The sequence below is a fragment of the Buteo buteo genome, chromosome 13 (genome assembly GCF_964188355.1).
Source record: "Buteo buteo chromosome 13, bButBut1.hap1.1, whole genome shotgun sequence".
Classification (NCBI taxonomy): domain Eukaryota; kingdom Metazoa; phylum Chordata; class Aves; order Accipitriformes; family Accipitridae; genus Buteo; species Buteo buteo.
In genome coordinates this window covers 4628339-4651634 of record NC_134183.1, presented here as the reverse complement: position 1 = coordinate 4651634, position 23296 = coordinate 4628339, and the positions used below count along the sequence as shown (strand labels likewise).

The 23296-nt window shown below is 37.5% G+C and overlaps 1 protein-coding gene across 10 annotated transcripts in view; it reads right to left on the bottom strand.

Annotated features, from left to right (window-relative positions):
* PECAM1 (platelet and endothelial cell adhesion molecule 1) overlaps positions 1-15371 on the bottom strand; it is a 34487-nt gene extending 19116 nt beyond the window's left edge. For 6 of the 10 annotated variants that reach the window (XM_075044339.1, XM_075044341.1, XM_075044340.1 and 3 more), the window contains exons 1-12: positions 15112-15371; positions 14945-14971; positions 12808-13101; positions 11549-11848; positions 11163-11462; positions 10518-10778; positions 9229-9513; positions 5356-5637; positions 4835-4942; positions 3929-3956; positions 3394-3464; positions 2051-2107 (exon numbers count right to left, since the gene is read on the bottom strand). In XM_075044339.1, the coding sequence (XP_074900440.1) occupies positions 2051-2107; positions 3394-3464; positions 3929-3956; positions 4835-4942; positions 5356-5637; positions 9229-9513; positions 10518-10778; positions 11163-11462; positions 11549-11848; positions 12808-13101; positions 14945-14971; positions 15112-15145 (2047 nt within the window). In that variant the 5' untranslated portion in view covers positions 15146-15371. The remainder of the gene's footprint in view (positions 1-2050; positions 2108-3393; positions 3465-3928; positions 3957-4834; positions 4943-5355; positions 5638-9228; positions 9514-10517; positions 10779-11162; positions 11463-11548; positions 11849-12807; positions 13102-14944; positions 14972-15111) is intronic. The other 4 variants (XM_075044344.1, XM_075044346.1, XM_075044345.1 and 1 more) reach the window with 1 other exon arrangement.
* Positions 15372-23296: the final 7925 nt, after the last annotated feature.

The window sequence follows — 23296 nt, the reverse complement described above, 5'->3', positions numbered from 1 at the left end:
AATCCTGCTCCAGCTCCTCTCTCTTCTAGTTCTCTCCCTACCATTACTTTTTCCTCCTTTTCTATGGCTGCTATGTCAGGACACTTCCCATTCTCCACTTTCCTCACATTTAAAGCCTTCTCTAAGTCTTTCATGGCCTCCCTCATCACCTCTCATACTCTCAATTTCTGCTTTGCCAATAAGCAATTTCAGCACTTTTCTCTTATGTTTCCATTCAGGCTCTCCATAGAACATCTACAACGGCAATCCATCTTCCTCCTCAGAATGCTTCTCTGCCACAATGCCATCAGAAAACCTGACAATGATTAGACATCTGATTTACTAAGACTACTGGCTGACAAGTATTAGCTACCTAGATACAACCAACATAGGAAACAGCTGTTGCTTTCTACTCTGTCTTTTCATTACGGTGGAGATGGTTTCTACTAGATTTTTGTAGAAGTTGGAAGGAACCAAAACAGTCAGACTGGAATCCTGCAGAACTGCTTCTGGGTTTTTTAGAACAGAAATTAGAGAAAGATCTAATGATTAGAACAGCAAAGTTTTGGAGCAGCCTTCCAATAGCATGGGTGAGAGAAGGAAAAAAAAAAGCAGAACAAAACAAAAATGGTGTTTAAGGTGGCATATTAGTTAATAACAGAGTTTAAATGACATGCTTCCTACAATAGCAGTGATTCTGAATGATCCATACAGCCTTATGTTCCTATGTTTCTGCTGTCTGTATGTTTGTTTTGCATGAGAACATTTCTGTAGTTCTAATTTGGCTTATTCAGGCCACAACGGAATAAATTCCATGCACTGACTATAAGCTCCTTCCTTTTACTTGCTTAAGTAAAAGCTATTGCCACACAAATGCAGAATAGATGCTGTTATTTTCAGAGGTATGTGAATAATAGACTTGTTTTTCACATCTGGTGGAGAGATCTGCAATAGCCTAGTTGGTTTTAATGAAGCTGCCCAATCCACAGTAGGTAAGGATTGAACCCATTTATTTCTGGCACACATGCAGATCATTAGACCAAAGCCCATTTCATCTGAAACAGGTAGGATACAATTGTGTGTGTGTGGGGGAAAGTCATTGAGCTGGAGTTTCCAAAGGTTGTTTCCAAGTTTTCCTGTGAAATTAACTTGGTGCAGCACCTGTCTCTTAGTTCTGTGCTACAATGCTACCCTGCACACTCAGAATTGCATCAAAGAATTATCGATTAGAAATTCCTGCCACCTATGTTGCATACAGCCTTATGCAGGAGTTTAGTTCCATGCTCTGGATTAATTTTAGCTTAACTTTGATCTTTAGTTACACTAGATGCCTTTCTAACTATCTTTCAACTCATGGTCCAATAGACAACCAAGTCAAAATGTACCATAAGCCATCAGAAATTGCATCTAACCCATGAAAATAATTTCACATCAATATAAAACAAAAATATATGGGACAAAGTATGCTTTCAGATGGCAATACCCACATATTTAAGTACTATTCTTTGACTAAATATCTTAAAAACACCAGTCTTGAAGAATACAATGTGCTAGATGATGCAATACTTGATGACACATTTCAATGAATACATATATATAGCCCACATGGTGTCTCAAGGTATTTGGCAGGTTATTTTATTCAGATTTCATAGAATATTGTTTTTGGGTTTAATGCTTAAATATTTCAAGATCTGCAGAAATGAAGATAGGACAGAGAAGTAAAAGAAGCAGTAGTCTGTAGAAAAGATTTTTTTATATATATATTTCTGATTATTTGTTGTATAGAACTTAAAATTTTAAGTTTAAGTTGTACTATTATACCATACTTCATTAGCTGGCCTGGAATCCAGCACAACTAATTATACTTCATAACGCAGTTGGTAAATGGGTCCTATCATTGTCATTTTGGACGTACGGAAAAAGAAATAAGCTCAGCAAAGGAGTCTTCCCCACTATGAAAGAGAAAAAGGAAAGGACAGGACCTATCAAATCCTGATTGCTACCATTAGAAAACATCACAACTTTCAATCATAAAATGATTTTAAAATCTATTGTTTAAGTATGAAATTACCGTTACTCTCATCTGTGGATTTCATGTGATTTTCACTATCTTCAATGTAACTCGATCCTAAAATATTAAAGCAAAAGTTAGGCTGACAAAATATTTATTATAGCCAATTAAATAAATCAGATACACAGCTGCAATTCCTATTGTCATTATGTTTTTTTACATACGAGAAATTCTATTTTGTCATGGTTTAACCCCAGCTAGCAACTAAACACCACACAGCCACTTGCTCACTCCCCCCAGATCAGGATGGGGGAGAGAATCAGAAGAGTAAAAGTGAGAAAACTCGTGGGTTGAGATAAAGACAGTTTAATAGGTAAAGCAAAAGCTGCGCATGCAAGCAAAGCAAAACAAGGAATTCATTCACCACTTCCCATCAGCAGGCAGGTGTTCAGCCATCTCCAGGAAAGGAGAGGTCCATCATGCATAACAGTTACGTGGGAAGACAAAACGCCATAACTCCAAACATCCCCCCCTTCCTTCTTCTTCCCCCAGTTTTTTATTCCTGAGCATGATGTCATATTGTATGGAATATCCCTTTGGTCAATTGGGGTCAGCTGTCCCAGTGTCCCCTCCTGGCTTTTTGTGCACCCCCAGCCTGCTCGCTGGTGGGGTGGGATGAGAAGCAGAAAAGGCCTTGCCTCTGTGTAAGCACTGCTCAGCAATAACTAAAACATCCCTGAATTATCAAAACTGTTTCCAGCACAAATCCAAAACATAGCCCCATACTAGCTACTATGAAGAAAATTAACCCTATCCCAGCCAAAACCAATACATACTTTTAGATTCACACCTAGGACATTCATATAACACAGGTAGGAAGAATGTGGCTTTTTAAAGGATCAGCTAAGAAACACCCAAGGGTAACTTTGTTTCTATCAGGTGCTCTAAGCAACATGTCCACCTATCTTTGTAAAATGCATTGAGATTCTGGAATGAAAGGTGCCCAGTTATGGCAAGTTAACATTGCTCTACTGTGGCCATATGACAGGACCATGTGCCACAACTCAAATTTCCACTCTGAAATAATTTTCGTGCAGCTGTGTCAAAACTGTCAAAAACAGAAAGCAATTTTTTTTTACCCTGATTTCTCCATCTGTAACATTGTTAACTGACTGCCTGGTAGAAGCATCTGAGCAGACATAAACCAATCTTTGTATAAGACCTGCTCATAAAAAACTGTGCAAAGACGAAATGATAGAAGATACTTGGGAGAATGTTATTGGTATTCCTCTGTATTCTCAAAACACTGGGTCCTTTCCAAACAATAACCATGCAAGTCCAAAACTTTAAATAAATGTTTAATTAAGGCAACTCACTAATAGTCTTACAGCAAAATACCCTACCTGTATAGTAATCTCCATCATTATGCTGTCTTGTCAGTTTTTCACTTGTCAAGTTTGTAGCCAAGGCAGAACTGAAAAGCAACCAATAAAAGTTGATGCAATTATCCAAAACCAGTCAGTAAAAACAACATGATGATATGCAAAGATCAGTCATTGTCTATGCTGACTACCACACATTCTTAACTACTGAAGCTAATGAAAATTTTGCCTTTGTCTTTAAGAGAAGCACAAACAAACTTTAAGGTAAAAAATGTTCCCTCTTGCATTACTCTTCTTTAAGACCTCTGTATTTTTAATTCCATATCTAAATGCATTCAAATGCAGGCCTGACATTCTTGTATTTCTCTTAGGTGGCCTTTTTTTTCTATTTTTAGAGTATTTCCTCATCCTATTGTTGTGTTAGCAGGTGGTGCATGAAGTACAACGATCTATTGTCTGCAGGTGTGTGCCATAATAAATTATATTCATATGGTGAAAGGCCTCCAGCCCTTTAAACAGAAATACTTCACTATTACCATAAAGCAAGCCGTCTTACCCAGACATCTCCATGGATGGTCCTTTAGCTTGACAGAGAAAAATAAAAGCATCTATTAATAGATTGCACAAGTAAACAAATTTAAAAGTAAAAATCAAAACAAAAATATAGTGATTATCTACCCAAGTCAGAATAATTTCTCTTGGCTATCACAAAATTAATTACCTCGTGTCTTACATCCTGTTTATCACCCAGGTCCCTTAAATGTCTCTTTCACAGACAAACTAAGATCCCAAATCCGAGACTTTAGCCTGGCCAATTTAAGCAGTCTGGGACAACCAGATACTCCAAATTTTCCCAAATATTTTGCAATGTACTGGACAACACAGGACAAACGATATTTACTTATTTTCTGAAACACCAAGATCTGAAAGAATACCTTAATGATAAAAGACAAATCCCTAAGTGAAACTGTATTACAGTGTGGGGAGAAAAAAAACCAACCCCACAAACTAATAATCTTAAACTTGTTTCATGACGACTAGAGAAGTACCTCAGTTACACCTGAGTTGGGACCCCAAATCAAATTGTCATAGCTCTATAAGGGATCAAAAAAATCCTCAGGCCCTGTCTGCCTCTACATTGCACAGGACTGAATTCCAGACCTAGGACTGCATCAGGACAGAGCAATTCTGGCCTATCTCCTCAAATAACCTTTGCTTCACTAGTGCCTTCCCAGCACCATTAGTTAGATGTTCCCATTCTGCCCAATATACTTGGAAAGGTTCAGCACGCTTGCAGATTAATTTGGGCCACCCAGCATTTTTAAGTAGTTTTTTAGTTTTTTTAAATTGTATTTAGTCATCTCCTGAAGCCTCACCCCCACAAGCCTTTTCTCCTGAAACAAATGCAAGTTTAACTGTAATATGTTTGTCACCAAACAAATAGAACGGAAATGTTCATTACCCTTTTTCTTCTTACACAAAAACCACCATAAAGTGAGAGTTGCTGCTCCTGCGATAAGTATTAGGACAAATGCAGCAATGATTCCTTTCTTCCAAGCCGCTAAGACGACTAGAAATAAGAAAGACATGTTTAAGAGGGTATGTACAGTGACAGGTCATCATTACCAACTTCTGCAGTTCCTGACCTTTCATTTTACTACAAACTGGCCTTCTTACACACTGGGGAAGAACTTTAAGGAGACTTGCATGCAACGTTCACTAGTGAGCCTCTCCTTTGTGACCAAAACTCAGTACAACAATGGATTGCTTTTAGCTTGCATCTGGCTCCTTTGACTTTTCAGCATCCCTTAAACTATTCTATGCAAGTTGGACAATCTCTGTTTATAAATGATCTCTCTATTTAAATTCTGACAATGGTGGAACAAAAACAAGTAAGGGAGTTTTACTTAGTAACATCACAGATAACATGACCACACCTGTCATGATGACATAATACACGGCTTATCATAAAAGTTAGCTTACCACTGATGGTTATTGGATGGCTTTTCACATCCACATTAGCTCGATTAGAAGCCATGCAGTAATACGTCCCCGTGTCCTGCCTGTTCATTGCTTCCTTTCGCCACATAACTCTGTCTGCATTTTCACTTTTTTCAAATAGAAGGACATCACGATCAGTTTTTCTAAAAATCCTGAAGTGGATTGGCCAAGATCCTTCTTTCACAGAGCAGAGAAAGGCAGTCTCACTGCCATCCTCCACTTCTCCATATGGAATACTGCCCAAGCTGGCATTCCTGATTGGTACTACAGATGAAGGCACAAAGAAAACAAATATTAGCACTATTAGAAATAACTTGGATGATAAAATACTGTATTGTAGAAATACTTGCTTTAATGCTTGGTTAAACAGAGACTGAATGCACAGTATTAATCTTTCTGAACAGTCTCTGCCAGACAGCATCCTCTAATAAATATTTTTATACACCCAGAAATAGAGAGGGCACTATGAAGAAACAAAGCAGACATAGAAGGAAACTATATCCGTTCCACAGAAGTCAGTCAGCCTCTTTTCTTAAACTCCTTTGGATGCCCCTCAGGCCCCAACCTATGAATGAATTAATTTTCAGAAATAATACACTCAGCAGTTTGATAGTGTAAATAATTATAGTTCAATTTATGTAGTTATGCTTTCATAGTTATATTATGTTAGAGTTATGCTATTTTATGCTAACTGTATTATATCTTTCTTGTAACATACAATCGTGAATATCAGCAGATAATGGATCAAGTTCTTCAAAGGTATAAGCAAGTCCAAAATTCTAATGGTTACAGAATATAGCAAACACAATGCGAGAAGTTAGTTTTCATTTGAACAAGTTGTAAGAATATACATAGCCAAAATACAGTTTTTAAGTTTGCTCTTTTACAAATTAAGTATATCGGCATATACAGAGCTAGCATAGGAGCAGGTGAGCATCAGCACTTATAATTACATCGGGAAAAAATGTACATACATTCTGTGATGTAAGGCTCGTAAAATGTTAGTAGCTTCACAAAATGTTTGGGATATGAAGCATCTGTTTTGCTAAAATCGCTAAACAAAATTTCTCTGGAAATATTATAAATGTGTTTTGGGCAGGGTCATGGATAACACAAGGCAGATGTAAAGGAGGAGTCATTAAGGCAACACTGGTACAAAAGCAGGAGGAAACCAAATCTGATATGAAAAGATGCTAGTCATGAAAGCAGTATTTGTATTAGATAGGAAGCAGGAAGCAGATTTCAATAAAAGACTGCGTTACTACAACTGACCTCATGATAGAGAGAACTGCTCTGTAAAACCTTTTTTCAGATCTGGTACAGACAGGAAGGACAGAATACACAGAATTTGAAACCACCACCTCAGGAGTGGTGGACTACAGAAGGTTGGCTCACCAGGCTCCAAAACCTAACTTTCTATTCAGAACTGCCGAACAGTGTTACAATATATCCTGAACCACTGCTCTAACAGCTGGGATACACTAGTTCCAGCAAAGAAATACCCACTTGTTAATGGACTAAGATTATGCTTTGTATTTGTTTATTTGTTACTTGTTATTTCAAATTACCTTGACTTTAAATCTCACTGGATAAATCTCTTCAGAGTTTTATCATTCAGCTTCTCTCTAGTGTTACCAAAGCATATCCTGGTGGAACTGATGAATTTAATGTGCAGTCCTACTTCTACAGTCTAGGCAAATGCAAATACTGTATTCAAATACCTGTTTGGGGGCTCAGAGAGTGGAAAGCATGTCCTTCAACTGTGCAATAATCCAACTGACTCAGAAGAAATACAACAATGCTGGATGCATCTGTTCTAGTCGTATACAACTCAATGTCAAAACTCAGAGAGAAACCAGCATCTTAACCACAAGTTTATCTTATTAAAACCAACACAATTTGGGTTCAAGACGGGACACAAAACTGAAAACTCCTTGGTATTTTCAATAGGTCAAGAATAGACTTCTGCTCTGGTCCTGTACTACTTTGCTGTAACCAGGTTACGTAAACCTAAAATACTGCTGATACATTCAAGAAAAGTAGCAAGGAGCCAAGGATATGGGTTAAAATGGCTCTACAAGTGGATCCACCATCATCAATTCCCTTACTTACAGTCCCAAAGAACTCTATTTTTTTCCACTAGCTGTATGCAGTTACTATCTGGTCAAATGACATCGACATAGGTGCCAACAAAATGCATAGGATACACAGCTCTACTTATCTTTTACCACATATTGCCAGACCACTACCAAAATAGTCAGATTTTTTGACAACATCAGACTGATGAAACTGGCCAACTCTGAACCAAGTAAGGTAGAGGCAACACTACTGAGCAGACAAACATTTTGAAGATGTTACAGACAAATTATTATTTCCTTTAATAAAAGGTCAATACCTTGGTTCCTTCTGTAAATTAAGAATATTCTCAGGTCCTCCAGGAGCAGCAGTCACAATCAATGCTTTATTTCCACTTGTGTAGGAGACTATTATTTCTGCTTACCTCATTCATTATTAAAGATGAACCCCAACAAGACATTATCTGTCAACGTGAAGCCTGCAACTCTTAGGGACCTTCATCTAGTGTGGAAGGCTTCAGTATACCTCCTCAAACAGCTACTCTGTTCTCTACAATTATTTATCTTAGATTTTCAAATTAAATTCAAGGTACAATCCACATCTTGGCTACAGGGTAGCCAAGAAACTTCCTTAAGGCCTATAGAAAAATGTATTGCTAACAAGTAAGTTCTTTAGGCACACAGGCAACCACTTGTGATGGGGACAGAACATACCTAAATCAGTGATAGAATTTTCTTGAGCCAAACGTTTGAAGCACTAGGATCTAAACCAAGAACTGTCATGTGAAACCTCACTACCATCTGCTCTAAGTGCACCAAACAAATGTATAGAAACATGGGATGCTGGTTAAAAAAACTACCAAAACAAGATGCTCCCTTACATGTGTAATCACAGGGAAAACCACATCCACATGTTTTAAGAGTTATCAGTCCTGACACTGGTCTTACATGGCCTACTACAGAATTATTATTTGCTTCGGTTTCTCTTCATATCTGCCAATAGCACATCTGCAAACCAAAGCTTTTGCATTTGCATTCCCCTTCTTGGAGTACTGCTAAGATTCCCAGCGTGTTTCAGACATCATGCTTTCTTCTGCGGACTTCCAATTCATCTTCTTTTTAAAGCTTCAACTACCAACTTCCCTCATGGGCAGAGGAATTCTCCCTTTCTGTTTCACACATATTGGTAGATCAAAGGCTTTGCTCATATACAGTAACAGCTAGTTGCTAATAAGGCATAATAATAGCTGACTTTCAGAGCTATTTAGCAACTGCAGCTTCTGGTGTTGAACATATGCTCAGCACCTCTGAAAACTGCAACTAATAACAGAGGTATTTAGAGGGATTATTAAAAGTGTGAGCTGACATCTTTTACCAGGAATCTAGCTAGCTTGATTATTTTAGTGAATAAAATCATAGGCTAACACCAATATCATTACGTATATATTTAATCCAGTCCTATGAAAATCAAACATGAAGAAAATGGATCTGGCCCTGATTTTAATCATTAATTTTACTAAAAAAGCTTCTATAAGATTTCAAGTCAGATCTGGTTTTAACATTAAAATAAACTCAATTGTAGTTCACTTGATTGGAATTACTATCAGGATTTTTACTTTAGTGACAGATAGTCTGTGATACAGATCTCCAACTATTTTTAATTCAAGAGACCAAAAATTTGTAAATGTTTCACATCCAATTTGCTTAGTCCATCATTTGCTGCTAAGTTTCAAAAATAAAAATATGACATTAGACAAGAAGAAGAATTAAACAGACTTACCTATTACTGTGACGTTTAGAATATTGCTAGTTTTCATACCACTGGAGTGATTATTTCTAGCATCACATTTGTATCCTCTTTTGTCATTTGGCCTAATATTTTCATCCAAGAATGTAGCATATGTGTCATTAATGACTACTTTCTTAACTTCATTATTTCCTTTGTAGAATGTGAATGTTATTGGCGGTGTTCCCATCACCGAGTGACAGATTAACCGTAGAGGCTTCCCTAACACCACCTCCGGTAAACCACTGACAACGGAAAGAGTTGGCTTGGAGACTGGAGCTAAAAGGGAAGAAAAGAAAAAAATTGTTGCAAATTACACTGTATAAGGCCAAAAGATACAATATTATTTTATAGAAAACATGTAAATATACAATATTTAGCTACTTTGCACATACATCCTATATTGGCAAGATCTTCCTCATTGATAGAATGGAAGCAGGGGGTGACTAGAACAAAACAAAACCATAGATAATAGAACATATGTGACTTAGAATAAAATAGCATACAAGGAGAATGTAAAGGAAAACAAAAAAAGGACCAGTGACATAGCTGCAGATCATCCAAACTCCAGAACTAATCTGACCCAAGGAGTAAGTCTGTAAAGCAAAAACATATGCAAGTACCATTGCATGTATTACCTGAGATGGATTCTGCAGCACCTACTTGGGAACCTCTGTTTCTGCAGCACAGTGAGTCACAACCCAGTTAATCCCCCTTTACAGACTTGAGAACTGACTGTGCTTGTTCCATGAGAGGGAAGGAAACTAGGGTGTTTATAATTAGTGTGCTGATGAGGGGGTTGTATTGATAGCAAAAAACTTGGCTTTTCTGGAGTAGAGGTATCCAGATGACCTCTGGCTCTCACGGTTTTCTGCCTAGAGCGTCGGGGGGGGGGGGGGGATTCAAGGAAGACACTGACAGAGTTTCAGATCAAACTGATGAGTGAAAGGTTTGCAGAACATTCCCAGGTCCTAAAAATGGTAATGAATGAGAGTTTATCTGGCACCTAGCAGAATCAAGGGAATAGAAGGAAGACATGCTAAATCCCTTCTCCTAGGGCCAGCCCTGGGAAAGTCTGACTTGATTAGATCACGGTAGGCCAAATCCTCTACAGCTAAAGATGACAAGCACATCTCACAGAAACTAATATTGCAAGAACTAATAGACAACCTGCTAGTTCATGGAGTAGAAACTGATTCTGTAAACAGATGTGCTTGCTTATAAGCTTATGGTTTTGATTTCCCCCCACCACCATTCGGTTCTAAGCCTCTGTATCAACTCACCATACACATTTATCCTTACAGGTCGGCTCTCCTTGACTATTCCTTTTACTTCAGCTTTACAGATGTAGGATCCAGTATCATTCACATTAACTCGCATTGTTAAGTTTCTAGAATTTTTCAACCAGATGTCTCCATTTGAATTTTTCCGTAATATAGAGAAGTTAGCTTTCCGAAAACCACTAATGCTGCAACTCAAAGTTAATTCTTTATTTTCATCCAGCTTACTCATTGAAGCAGCCAATGTTGGCTTGGGGAATAACTCTGCAACATAAAAAGAGAACAAATTCATTCAAATTCAGCCTAAAAGGGTATGACTACCCATGTCAAAGTATACAGAATGAAAGGCATACTGAAAGTTTACAATCAGGGGAAAAAACAATCATGTGGTTTTAATATAATAACATTTTTGGGGAAAACAGAAACTTAGCAATCACTTGAAACCACTTCTCATATGTGTTATTTGAAAGTATTATTTTAGTTGGAAAGTATTGGCAGGCAAAAATTAGAAACCGAAATCTATATCTAAATAGCCTTTAACTTAGGGAAAATTTACACTTGGATCTGGAGGTTACACTTGGATCTTGAGTTCTACCAAATTTAAATATTAACCCACTGAGTAAAATCTAAGATGCACAGAGGTGTTACCTGACACAACGACATTCAGTTTGGTGGTTTTAGATGTTCTCCCTTGCTCCACCTTACACAGGTATTCACCACTGTCCTCTAGAGTAGCTACTGCCGAGTATTTCAAAAGTTTCTCATCTCGTACACTGTACTCGTGTACATACTTGAACACAGTACTGTTCAGTATTGTTCTGTTTTTCTGGAGTATGATTTCAATGTCATGCATTCGGGCTACCACAGTTGAGCATTCAAACTGTATTCTGTCTCCTTCTGTAATATTACTTGAGGGCTTGGCATTCAGAGTGGGCTTTATAAATGGTTCTGCAAAAGAATACATATAAACTCAGGACCCAACTTTTTAATTATAGCAAGCAAAGAAATGCAAAAAGAAAATCTAAGCAACTTACCCCTGACTGTAACAAGTGTTTTGTTGCTGTATTCTGAGCTTTCAAATTCGAGTTTTACGTTTCTCTTACCAAAGCAATCAAATCGTAAAATATTATCTCCCTCTTCAACAGAAAATTCCACTACAGAAAAATTTTTGTATGGTTCAAATACAAGTTTTTCTTTAGGTGTTGAATTCATCTTTGTCTTCCGGAAAACGAAATATAAAGGAGGTACTTCTTCTGGCAGCTCACAACGCAATTTCACAACCTCACCCTCTAAAACTTCTTTTTTCTCAGCAGTCAGGATTGGCTTGGTCATTCCTTAGAACAGAAAACAAAAAAAGAACTAGAACATTGCATAATCCTGAAATAAACAATATAGCTGATAACCATGGTAGTGATTTATGCTAATGAACAGATGCAAATAATTTGCAAGAACTGAGCTTTTGAAGACAGTTCCTTTGATGTGTGGGTGCATGCCAAGGCAACTTCAGAAGAACAAAATGTCCCCCGAGAGGGCAATACAATCTTGATGCAATGTGTGAAGTATGAAACTTGCTGTTTTGAAGGTAAGACCACTTACTCCTCAGGGTTTCCTATTGCTACTCAGAAACGAGCAAGCGAAGAAACTAAATGCCATCCCAACTTCCGTACCTAGAGGTGCAGGCCTCTGAAGAAAAATTACAGGCCCTACACCACCCTGTAACTATTTAATGCTGAACGAATTCTTTCCAAGTTGCTTTTCCAAGGGGAAAAACGTCACTTGCAGTCAAGAACACATGGCTAGAAAGGGTATAGATGGAGGTGGCCCCTGGTCTCCTAAGAGATGAAAGAACAAGACTGATATAACATTGTCTACAAAAGCAGTCCACAGTTGATACTAGCTTTGGCAACGGCTGTCACAAGGTGAGAATCTCTATACATTATTTCCAGCTTTTCTAGTAATCTACCCAACCCCCATCATGTTTATGATCTATAGGCACAAGCTTTCACAAATAATACTTTCTCTAGTCTAGAGAACAGAGGCTCAGGACAGAGGGGAAGGAGGCACAGATTGCATTCCTGACTACACTGCTCTGCCATATAGCCTTGGGATCATGATTTCATTTCTGTGCCTTAACATGAGGATTTAGTACTAAACTCTTTTGAAGTACTGTGATGTCTATGGATAAAAAAGACTTTGCAAGATATCCTATTTAGCACTGACTATTATTATTTCCCCTGAAAGGTTGTTGTCTTTTTGTATCTTAGAAAACTGCCATGTTTGAAGGAATACTCACCTGTTACCCAAACGTGTAAGGGTTTACTAGATTTTGCCTTTCCACCTGCTCCCACAGTACATTCATACTCTCCTGTATCTGAAGATCTAGCCATAGGTATTTCATACTGTGCATCTCCTTTGTTTGATACAGTCATGAACACAAGCTTGCCATCCTTAAAAATTGTAAAATTATGCTTCAGCTGGAAATCGGTGCTTTTGCTAATATCAGCATGACAGACAATTGACATAGGAGCTCCATTCTTTACTTTGACAGATGGTTGAACCTTGATTTCAACTGTGTTGAAAGTAAAAACTTGACAGAAAAAATAAAAAAAGGAGTTATATTTACTTTCAATTAGTCCAACATAATACTGTTATCTCAAGATGCTACATTTTAATCACAAAAATTAATTCATTGTACCCTAGTATCAAGTGTTATAATTTTTGTGGTCAGATCTCACAGATATTGACAGTGGTAGCAGCTTTAGCTTCCATGGCACAGATATAATAGAGGCAACTACTGATTGTCACAGCACACACTGCCCATCTGCTCAGTCTTTGCCTTGAGGGACTGAAAGAATCATTGATTTGGCCATGCTCATGGCCAAATCTACTAAATTCGCTAGAAGACACAGAGGACACTGGAACAGGTTTGCAGCTACTTCTTGGTTTTCTTTATTTCTCCTGGCTTGTTGTCTTCAACTGTAATTGGCAGGAGATCTGAGAGGTGAACAAAATTTTGTCTGAATAAACTGACAAATGACAGTAAATCCCTGCTTAGAGTTGTATTAAACCCCAAGCCAATTCGTCCCCAATTAGCAGAAATCCCTGGAATTACCCCAGTATTTTTTATCTGAAATTAAGGCTAGAGTTATGTCATTCGCAAATTCCACTTTAAACGTGTAACTCACAAGCTTGGGATAATCTTAAATCTCTAGTTTAGGATAACTAGAGCATAACAGAAGATATTTGGGTTCAAGTTCTGCAAGCAAACATGTACATGCCTAACTACACTGTTGGCAGTCCAGCAATCATACTCTCAAGACTTCTTAGCAATCATACCCTGATTAATTCAAATACAGAATCATATGCAGACGCAATGCTTTCAATTAATTTAGAACTTAGATATGTTTAGACCCTGAAAAAATATACTGAATACAATACATCTATTTAAAAAAATTAAAAATTGATAAGCACTTTAAGAAATAAATTTTATAGTAGCATTAATATATATATATAGTGCTTCTGTGTTTATAACCACAGCAATGATAAATAATTTGTAGCTTAAAATTATGTAATTATTAGAATGCTGGTATAATACATATTTTTATTCACACAGCTAGATGAACAAGTATAGAGAAAGATTTATGAGTTCACTCACTTTCCCTTCCGTTAGAACTTACAGCTTTTGGTTATGTCCATTTTGGACAGAATTTGTATTAGAAATTTGCCACTAGAACGGGAAAACTTCCCTGCATCTAAAGAAGTCCATTGCCATGTACATTTACTAGCTGTTTATAAATTGTCCTTGCCAGAGAGAGTTTTGGGCATAAATCCAATGCAAAAATTGTAAACCTTTTTGCATGTGAATAAACTGTTTGACAACAAGAAGCAAACATTTCTCCCTAGTGATGGAAAAAAAAAGAAGTATGCAGAGTGTATGTGCTGGAAGTCAGCAAGATAACGTAAAAAGTAAATGCATTGCTTTCAGAACGCAAGTTCTGTACTCTGATCAGACATGACCTTTTCTTTTGCAAGAACAAGAGCAAGAGGCAATGCCCTTAACTTATATTCTATAATTTTATCCCACCTCCTTGCTTGTGGGCATGAGAAGGTTTTTTTAAAGACTAAAACAAAATGCTGGTAATTAAATTTGCTCTCCCATCTCTTCTCTTGTATGCCTCAGTAAAGCAAATTACTCTAGGAAAGATTTCACCAAAACATTTATTAAAGCATGAGAAGCACATCTTTCATTTAAACACTACACCAAGAAACACTACCAAGTAATACTTTTTTTTTTACACGGCCGAATTTCGTACTGAGCTATAGTACAGCAAATCCAGATAAACTCTGTTATGGATGCACACCAACAGCTGAGGAATTAGTTAAAATACTTATTTTAAATTTGTATGTGAAAAAACCCTTTCATTACCTACCTCTCTCCTGAGTGTAAAGTTCTGAACCTGGAAAAAAATTAAAAGAAATGTTATTTTCAAAGCTTACAGATTGACAGACAGTAACGGGAAACAGTAAAAATCCCCAACAACCCCCAAACAAACCAGAAACACATGTACCCACCCAGATGTTTAGTTATCAAACTTACACTGCAAGAAAAACACCAGAAGAGCAAGATACATCTCGTTCCTGAAGAACAGACACTTAATTCAAAAATAAAACAATATTCATCATCAGAGGTGATGCCGCCAGGTACAAAATTCTGCTGTTGTTTTATGGAAACAGATAAAATTTTGCCATTAAAATTTGTAAGTTTTCCCAGGTCTTCAACAGAAGCTGGCTAGATCAAGTAATCGTTCCCATTACTGGAAACTGGAAATGGCAAACAATGAGAATCTATCTGCTGCTCACAGGCAGATTACTGTTCAGGAAGTGACTGGACTTTTCCTGAGGGCGCCACCAAATGCATTTGCTTTGTTTAATTTCTTAAGGTGTATTAAAAAAACAAGAAGTTCCAATGACATTTATCCTGCAGTTCCTGTCAATATGGGTATTTTTAAGTCACGATTAACCATTTACAAACAAAAATTACCTTCGTTATTTGGCCTCAGCAGATCCTTGAGCAAATATTTCCCTTCATCCTGACATGGAGAACTCTTTCAGAGAATACACATACAGAATTACTCATTCTTCCCTTTTACCTCCATTTCTAGGTCTTTCATCTTTGCTGTGGCAAAGAACAGCTTTATTGTAGGGTGCACAATAAATCCAAATTATCTCAGAAACCATAGCTACTGTTGTGTTAGACTAGAATATTGACAGGCAGATCTCTCATACTACTATCATATATCAAAAACATGGAACTCCACAAGATTTTATTTTTTGAAGTTAGGACAGTCCACAACATACACAATCATCAAACTTAAGCCCCATAAGAAAAGAACAGGTTGGAGTTTCATTTCTCAGGAGAAATCTGAAGCAGCACTGGCACAATCTGAAATACACTGAAGCAAGAGTTAAATCTGCTAGTAGCTTGACACTGCTTGAATTCAGGCATCCCTGAGAGGTCTGCTGACCTCTTCTGCATTGTTTAATTTTTTGCAATGGTATAAGTAGCCTGACAGTATGACAGCCAACCTGAAATCAGGGATGATTAATTCTGCATCCAAAACACTGAAAGCAGAAATTGAGCAAATGTGATCAGAGGAGGAAGAAAAGTTGCAAAACATTCTACTTCAGCATTTTGCCCTCAATTTCCACTGGTATAATAAATGTCCCTGAGATACAGTAAGGAACCCATGTAAAATTCAGAACACTTGAATTACTCAACTTCCTTCAATGAAATGGAGGGGGTTTTCTGATTATGGATGAAAGCCTAAAGAAAGTACAAAGCCTAAAGAAAGCCTAAACACAAGCAAATCAGTAGCCATCAGCTTTGATTAGATGGAATATTTCTGAAGGAGAGTAGCTGTGAAGAAAGTAAAATGCAATCATTATCCATAATCTCATTACCACGACCAGTTTCTTGATATTCAAATGGGGAGAGGATGGCAGAGATGGGCAGAACAAGGAAAGCAAGAGGACTACAGAGATACTGTCCTGTCCCCATCTCTCCTCTTCTACTTTTCTTATTTTCATTTTTTGTATGAATGTGCTTTTAAACTTAAATAACCTGACAACGCAGAAGTGGCAGATTAAAGCACCAATTTCATTTTTCCAGAAAAAATTTACACTGTAACTTTTAGGAGTTCAATGTTCAGTACCTTTCAGTTGTTCACAGTATTCCTTTCTTGGTTTATCAGTCCACTTTTAAGTCAGACTTAAGTTATTCCACTTGAGCCTTAAGTCAGTCTATAGGCTTGATAAAGTGAGTTGAAATCATGCCCTTCAAAAAGTGTTTCTCAAGTTGTGGGTCCCACAACTCCTTAAGCAGTGATTTAGTTATTCTTGAAAATCAAGTGCTCAACTCTTAATCCCTTAGGTTCTTTCCTTTGTAGACAGAGTCAATGCTTTCCTTTACTTCCAGCGACATTTTCCAGGCTTGTTAAAACACTGCTTAAAACAATACTAAATACATTCACAAAAGCCTATAAATGAGACATACAGTTCTCATAAGCTTCACTGTTTATATGAAACCCCCTTTTTTTTTCTCCTGGGGTCAATGAAAACTGTATTTTTTTTCCCCAAAACAATAGTTTAAAGCCATAAATGTACTTTAATGCTTGTATTACACACATAAGCATGGTATTTTGCAAAAGGAAACAGGAGGGAAACACTCTTCTGTTTAACAATGTATCGGCAATATGAACAAGCATCTATCTAGCTGTTTTGCAGGGAGGGAGTACAGAATGGCACAATAGTCATGTCAGTTAATGACTAAGAAGTAAGCTGGTTGACTAGCAATAGCATTTGTTCTGCTTAATCCAGTCTGTTTGAAATACACCACCAACAAAAGACTGATGGTTTGGCTAGTTGCCAACAATGGTCTCCAGAGCCAGGTAAAGGAAAAGAGGAGGAGGACACATGGCAGGTGGAGAACAAAGGTAGATCAACTTTTGCTATTGATAATAAAAAATAGGAAGGAAGGAGATTTCCCCCTTCCCCCTTTCCCCATAAAAGAATTCAGCAGGACCTACAAAGCTCAGCAAAACCACACCAGCCTTTCCCACGGGGGGCAAAGGCTCTCCTCTGAGCCATAGCAAAGAAAGGAGAAAGTGAATGTGGGCCAATATCCTTCAGAGTGAGCCAATATGGTTGAGTTCAGAACCAGGCTAGTTTCAGATGGAGGAGGAAAGGCCAGCTTTTAGGATGAACTAGGTCAGGAGTAAGGTTTAATGGTGCCAAAACCTGAGGCTGTTGTGAGATGTCACTCCCAAGTGAAGTATGTTCCATAAGATCTCACAGGCTGATTAGACTGTCATATTCTTGATAAGCCCTCAACATTGCCCTGGAGAGGAAAATCTAACTGATATTGACCAAAATCCAAGAAGTAAATTCAACTGCAGGAATTTAAGCCAAACTATCATGGAAACTGGGAGAAAAGCATTTCAAATGCAAAAGAATGGCTTGAGACCATCTTCCATTGTTAAACCAGAAATCAGATTGACTTAAAGAATTTAAATTTAAAAGTACCTGTGTCAGTAGTACGGCTGCATATTTCCCTAACAGGCTTCTTATTGTAATCTCTCAAGATAATGTTTTACGTAATAATTATGTAATAATATGTAAGATCAAAGTTATTCTAATATATATCATATAAAGAACTCTATTCAGTCCCTATTATATTTGTGGGAAAAGTAGGATTGACCTCAAAATTGCAACACACCTTCTGAACCAGACAGAATAGTCACTATAATATCTGATGCAATGCCCTTTGAAAGCTACGGGAATCATTACATTTAATCTACTGCCCAATGAATTGGATCCTTAAACATTAAAGCTGTGCTCATCTAGGAATTCATGATCCCTGTTTCTGCTGGCTGGGTCCCCTGCTACTTGTTTACATACGACATTTCCTAACAACCATCAGCTCTGTCATCTGAACAGAGCTTTGCCTAAAATCAGAGGCAAAGCCTGTTTTCCTAATCAAGGGCAAAATGCTGAATAAGATTTTAGAATTTTTCCCTCTGCAATTACAATGTTTTCAGCCAGTCCCTTATGACAGGAAAGGAAACTAGGAGTTCACACCACATTTCAGCTATTTTCATTTGCTCTCCATCTGGCTAGCATGACAGTAAAGAGCACACCGCAGTGCCGGTCTTTAGGACTGACATCTTACTTCCTCACAGACCAGACGCTGATCCCAGCAAATCTTCTGGGGCCCCTAAACTTTGTCTCCTGGTCTCAAATGCCCATTCCTGATGGGAGTTTCACTTTCTTCAGAAAAGATAAGTGTCTACATGTGTTGCCTTCAAGTTCTATCTTACTGATTTACTGACAAATTATTTATCTTAACACAATATTCTGGGGTCATCAAATCTTGTCCCTGATAATGGAGGCTCCACATAATTTCTTGTATAAATTCACTGATTTTAAAAACAGTTAATTGCTATAGAAGTGTATCTACAAATGTTTGGGATTGTCTACATTTTATTTAAAAATTTATAAAAATCCAGAGATCTGTGTCCATCTATACTGAAGTCAACACAAGCTTTCCAGTAACTAAATCAAAAATAGAAAAGCAGTTCTGATTTCTAATCCCCCAATCCCTGATGCATATAATCATTTAATCATTTTGGTTCCTTATGACTGTGAACTATTTTGCTTAATTATCACTTCCTGTTTCAGTATACTCATAGATAACAGAATTATAACAAACGTTGCTGTTTTCACAAGTCTAGACAAATCCCTGGTGAACTGTGAAAGAGCTGAGTTTTTTCTACATATATTCTCTTGAATGTGGGGCATTTGCATCATTTGTCTTTATTTTAAAAGGGTCTCTTTATACCTCTCTAGAGAAGAATAAAAAACCAATTTTATTCCTGGATTTGACTATTTGCAAAGAACATTAAAGAAATGAACATGTTTTTTTCGGAAGTTCTACACTCTACAGAAACTCCAGATTGCCGGAAGTTTGTGCTTCTCGGAATAAATTGCATTTAACAATGGCACCCTCTACTGGGAGATGACCACTACAGCGAAGCACACTGTAGTTCCCTCACTCCTCTCTTTCGCGATCAAACCTATGATTACTGATATCCAACACCTCCTCCAAATGGCAATATAATTCAGATCTCGAAAAGTTCCTGATTAGAAAGCTGATAACGACAGAATATCACTGAGGCTTTCACGCTGAAATTTTTCTTTTGAATACAACAGGAGCTAATTATTACTATTTGGCTTTACGCTTCCTTGCCAATATGGTGCAACATTGAAAAGAAAACTAGGAATCGGAAGTCTTGACTTGTATTTCATGTAGCACACACTTCCATGTACCTTAGAAATTCCTTCTTTCAGAGGTGTGAAATCTATTTGTTGGTTTACATTATGATCATGGTCTCTGATACCACCTCTCAAACTTTCTCTGTTCCAGTAGTGTGCATAAGTGACTGATTCTACACCTTGGGGACATTTTTAACTGCTGTCTTCTACCAGGTTAACAAGTTCCTCAGTTTAGTTACAGACATCACCGACTGTGTCACTATCACACAGTGTGCTTATCTGGAAACATACCAGAATTTGCACTTGTTTTGCTTAACATCCAGTATTTCTGGATGCAGCAGAAAAACAGCCTCAAGCTCTGCAATAATATTCATCACAGAGTATGGACAGTGCCAGAGAAAAGGTCACAACCTTCTGGCTGGAGAGGGAATTAATTCTGGAAACATTTTTCCTTCTCTGTACATTCCCATTTTTTTTATTGCTTGGTGATACTCCAACGATTATACCACATCAGTTTCATAAGTCAAATTCAGTTGGTAATCACTCTACAAGCTGATCCAAGTTGACAGAAGATCTTTCAAGAGACTTTACACAAACCAAGAGGAAGAATTTATCTGCTTCCTGATCTGCAGCAGGTGTCCACAAACAGCCATTGCTGCTACTCATATAACTACTGGTTAGGATGCACAAGGATGCAGATACCCCTCAGAGTACACAAACAGAAGTTTGAAAAGGGCTGAAAAACAAACATAGTCCTGACAGGTGTATGGTTTTTTCCAACACTTTTTTCATTCAGTATGTTAAGTATTCAAAGTAAAAAAAAAGACCTTAATTTTTATCAGAGGTTAAGAAGCAGAAAAAAGTTAAAATTACCTCTATGAGTTTGTAAAGAAGGCTGACTAAGTATTCTATATTTTTCAACCTATAGTATTCTTATAGCAAATCCTGAACACATTTGTCTGGAACACTTTTCAGACAGTGATGTCAGAATTTATCCTAAGAGAAATGCATTACTACAGTTTTCGGTGTCTCATGAAAAGTTTTTTTCTTTCTTTTTCCTTTTTTTGGGGGGGAGGGGGGAAGGAGAGGAGTCAGAAGGAGGACATACCATTTTAACATATTTCATCTTTGGGGTATTTGGGAGCTGCTAGATTAATCAAATTGGGTATGCAAAAGTTCCTTTCACCTGTTGACATGTTCCTTGCAAATTGCAGTTCATTGAAAACCATTCACTACATTAAAATTCTCACCAGAACCTGAGGATCACTGCAAGAAATTTAAAGATATCTTAACTATGCATATAGAAAAGATCCTTTCCTCTTCTACTCTTACATGTCCTCTAGTAGTAGTTAAAGACCAAGTAGTTAAAATAAACAGCAGACTTGCCTCCACAGCCATTTTGAGTAGGAGTATAAAATTTGGTATTCTGTGATGATCTAGCTATATCAGTAAAACCCTTTTGCAGACAAAACAGAACTGTTTAATTTAATTCATCACCAGACATAACTGTCAGTATATGGTGATTTCTAGCAAACCTTCTGCAGACTTCTACTGTAGCAGACGCCCTTCCAGAATGGAAGACCTCTCAGGATGAGAAACTGGGACTGGGAAAAACTTCAGTAATTCTGCTGAAACATGCAAATTTCCCTGGAAGCTTATAATAGGACAAATACAGTGTGAAGCCTTCACAGACTTACTACAGAATGCTATCTCACACTGTTTTCATTCTCAAGTCAAAGAATTGACCTTGTGAGTGAAAGCTCAGTTTGGCTTTTATTCTTGTCCACCTGCTTGCTTGAAGCAGCATATTGTCACAGCACAATCATCTCCCTTTCAGGCTTTTTAACTTACTTGTTTTGCCTGGGTCATTTCTGTTCATTACTCTTTGCTAAATTTATTCATTTCTTCTTACATGTACAACCACATTAACTCCAGGCAGGAAGTTTGTAAATCTAGTAAAAAGGGAACTGCAAGCTTGCACAATATCTTACTGATGCTGTAACACTCTACATATACATGCTGAACAAATCAACATCATATTATTCCAAAGTCAATGGCCAACTCTGCCAGAAAAACAATCAACATGGAAGTAAACTTCATTTACTACTATCCAGGACACTCTTTAAGAGACTAATGAGCTAGTTAGCATTCGAAGTTAAAGTCAATATTCAAAACCTCACAGAAATGTAATGCCAAGGGCTAGTTTTGTCTTTTTTCCCTGTTTCATATTGACACTATGGCCAACTGGATGCCATATGGACAATATGGATGCTGTTCTCCTTGCTAAAGGGCAAAATAAAACAGTAACATTTTGTCTCAGAGTAATACTACAGGATTTAATGAAGCTCATTCTCTTAATTTTGGGACACTTCCAGTGCATGTTGTAGAAAAATACTGCCTTAAAGCCTTTTACAAAGCTGCCATAAAGATGTTATCCACCTTCAGATCTGTTGAATACTCATCACAATTATATCCACATAAACCAGCAGAAATTAAAAGCATTATTTCAAGAGCAGTGCTTGAGAATAATAATGCATTATTGGCACGCACAGCTCCCATGAGTACACACAGTCTGTTAGATTATACTTTAACAAAATTCCAGTATATCCAGCCCTTCCTTGCCCTATAGGACTGAGTAGTCAAGTAATTTTTTCTAGAAGCTTCTTTATATCAACCTAACTTAATCATTTACATTATGAACTTCATCTGAAGTCTCATTTTCTAACCAGTACACATTATTACTCCCCTAGTGGTTACCTAGCAATTTCAGTCTGGATTTCATACAAACTTTGTCAGTAAACCTCAGCTACCAAATCCTTTTGTAACGGTTCAAAAATCTTTTTACATAGGAAGTGTCTCTACCAATGCTCTGCAAAGCAATTATAAAAGTTGAACAGATATTTGAGCAGATGAAACAGCTAGGCCCAAGTATTGGACAGTTAAATGAAATGCACTTCTTCCTCATAATCATACACATATAATTGAGATGGATGGGACGTGTCAAAGAAAACATATTCCCTCCTATTTCAGACCCTAAACTCCAATTTCAAGGAAAACAAAACAAACAAAACCAAACTCAAAACAAACACTGAGGACACATGCACTGAACTACACGACCTCCACCCAAGGGAAGAGAGAGCGCAGGGTTGCTCAGCAGAGTCCAAACCAGCCAAAAAAAGCACAAGCTCTTCTGGAAGAGGCTCTCCTCACTTCCTAGATAGAGACCAGCGCTTTGAACAAGCACTTGTTCTTCCCTAGATACCCAGGCCACGCATCCTGAGGGAACCAAGCCAGCTCTCTGCACGCATGCCATTTAGAGCTGCTGTACACGAGAGAGATCCTGGTGGCAGCCAAACTGTTCTTTTTTAAAAGGCACAGATAAATTCACAGCTCGCGATAACTATTCGCCATCACCCACACCCAAAATGAATCGGCTTCTCGCAAAAAGAAAA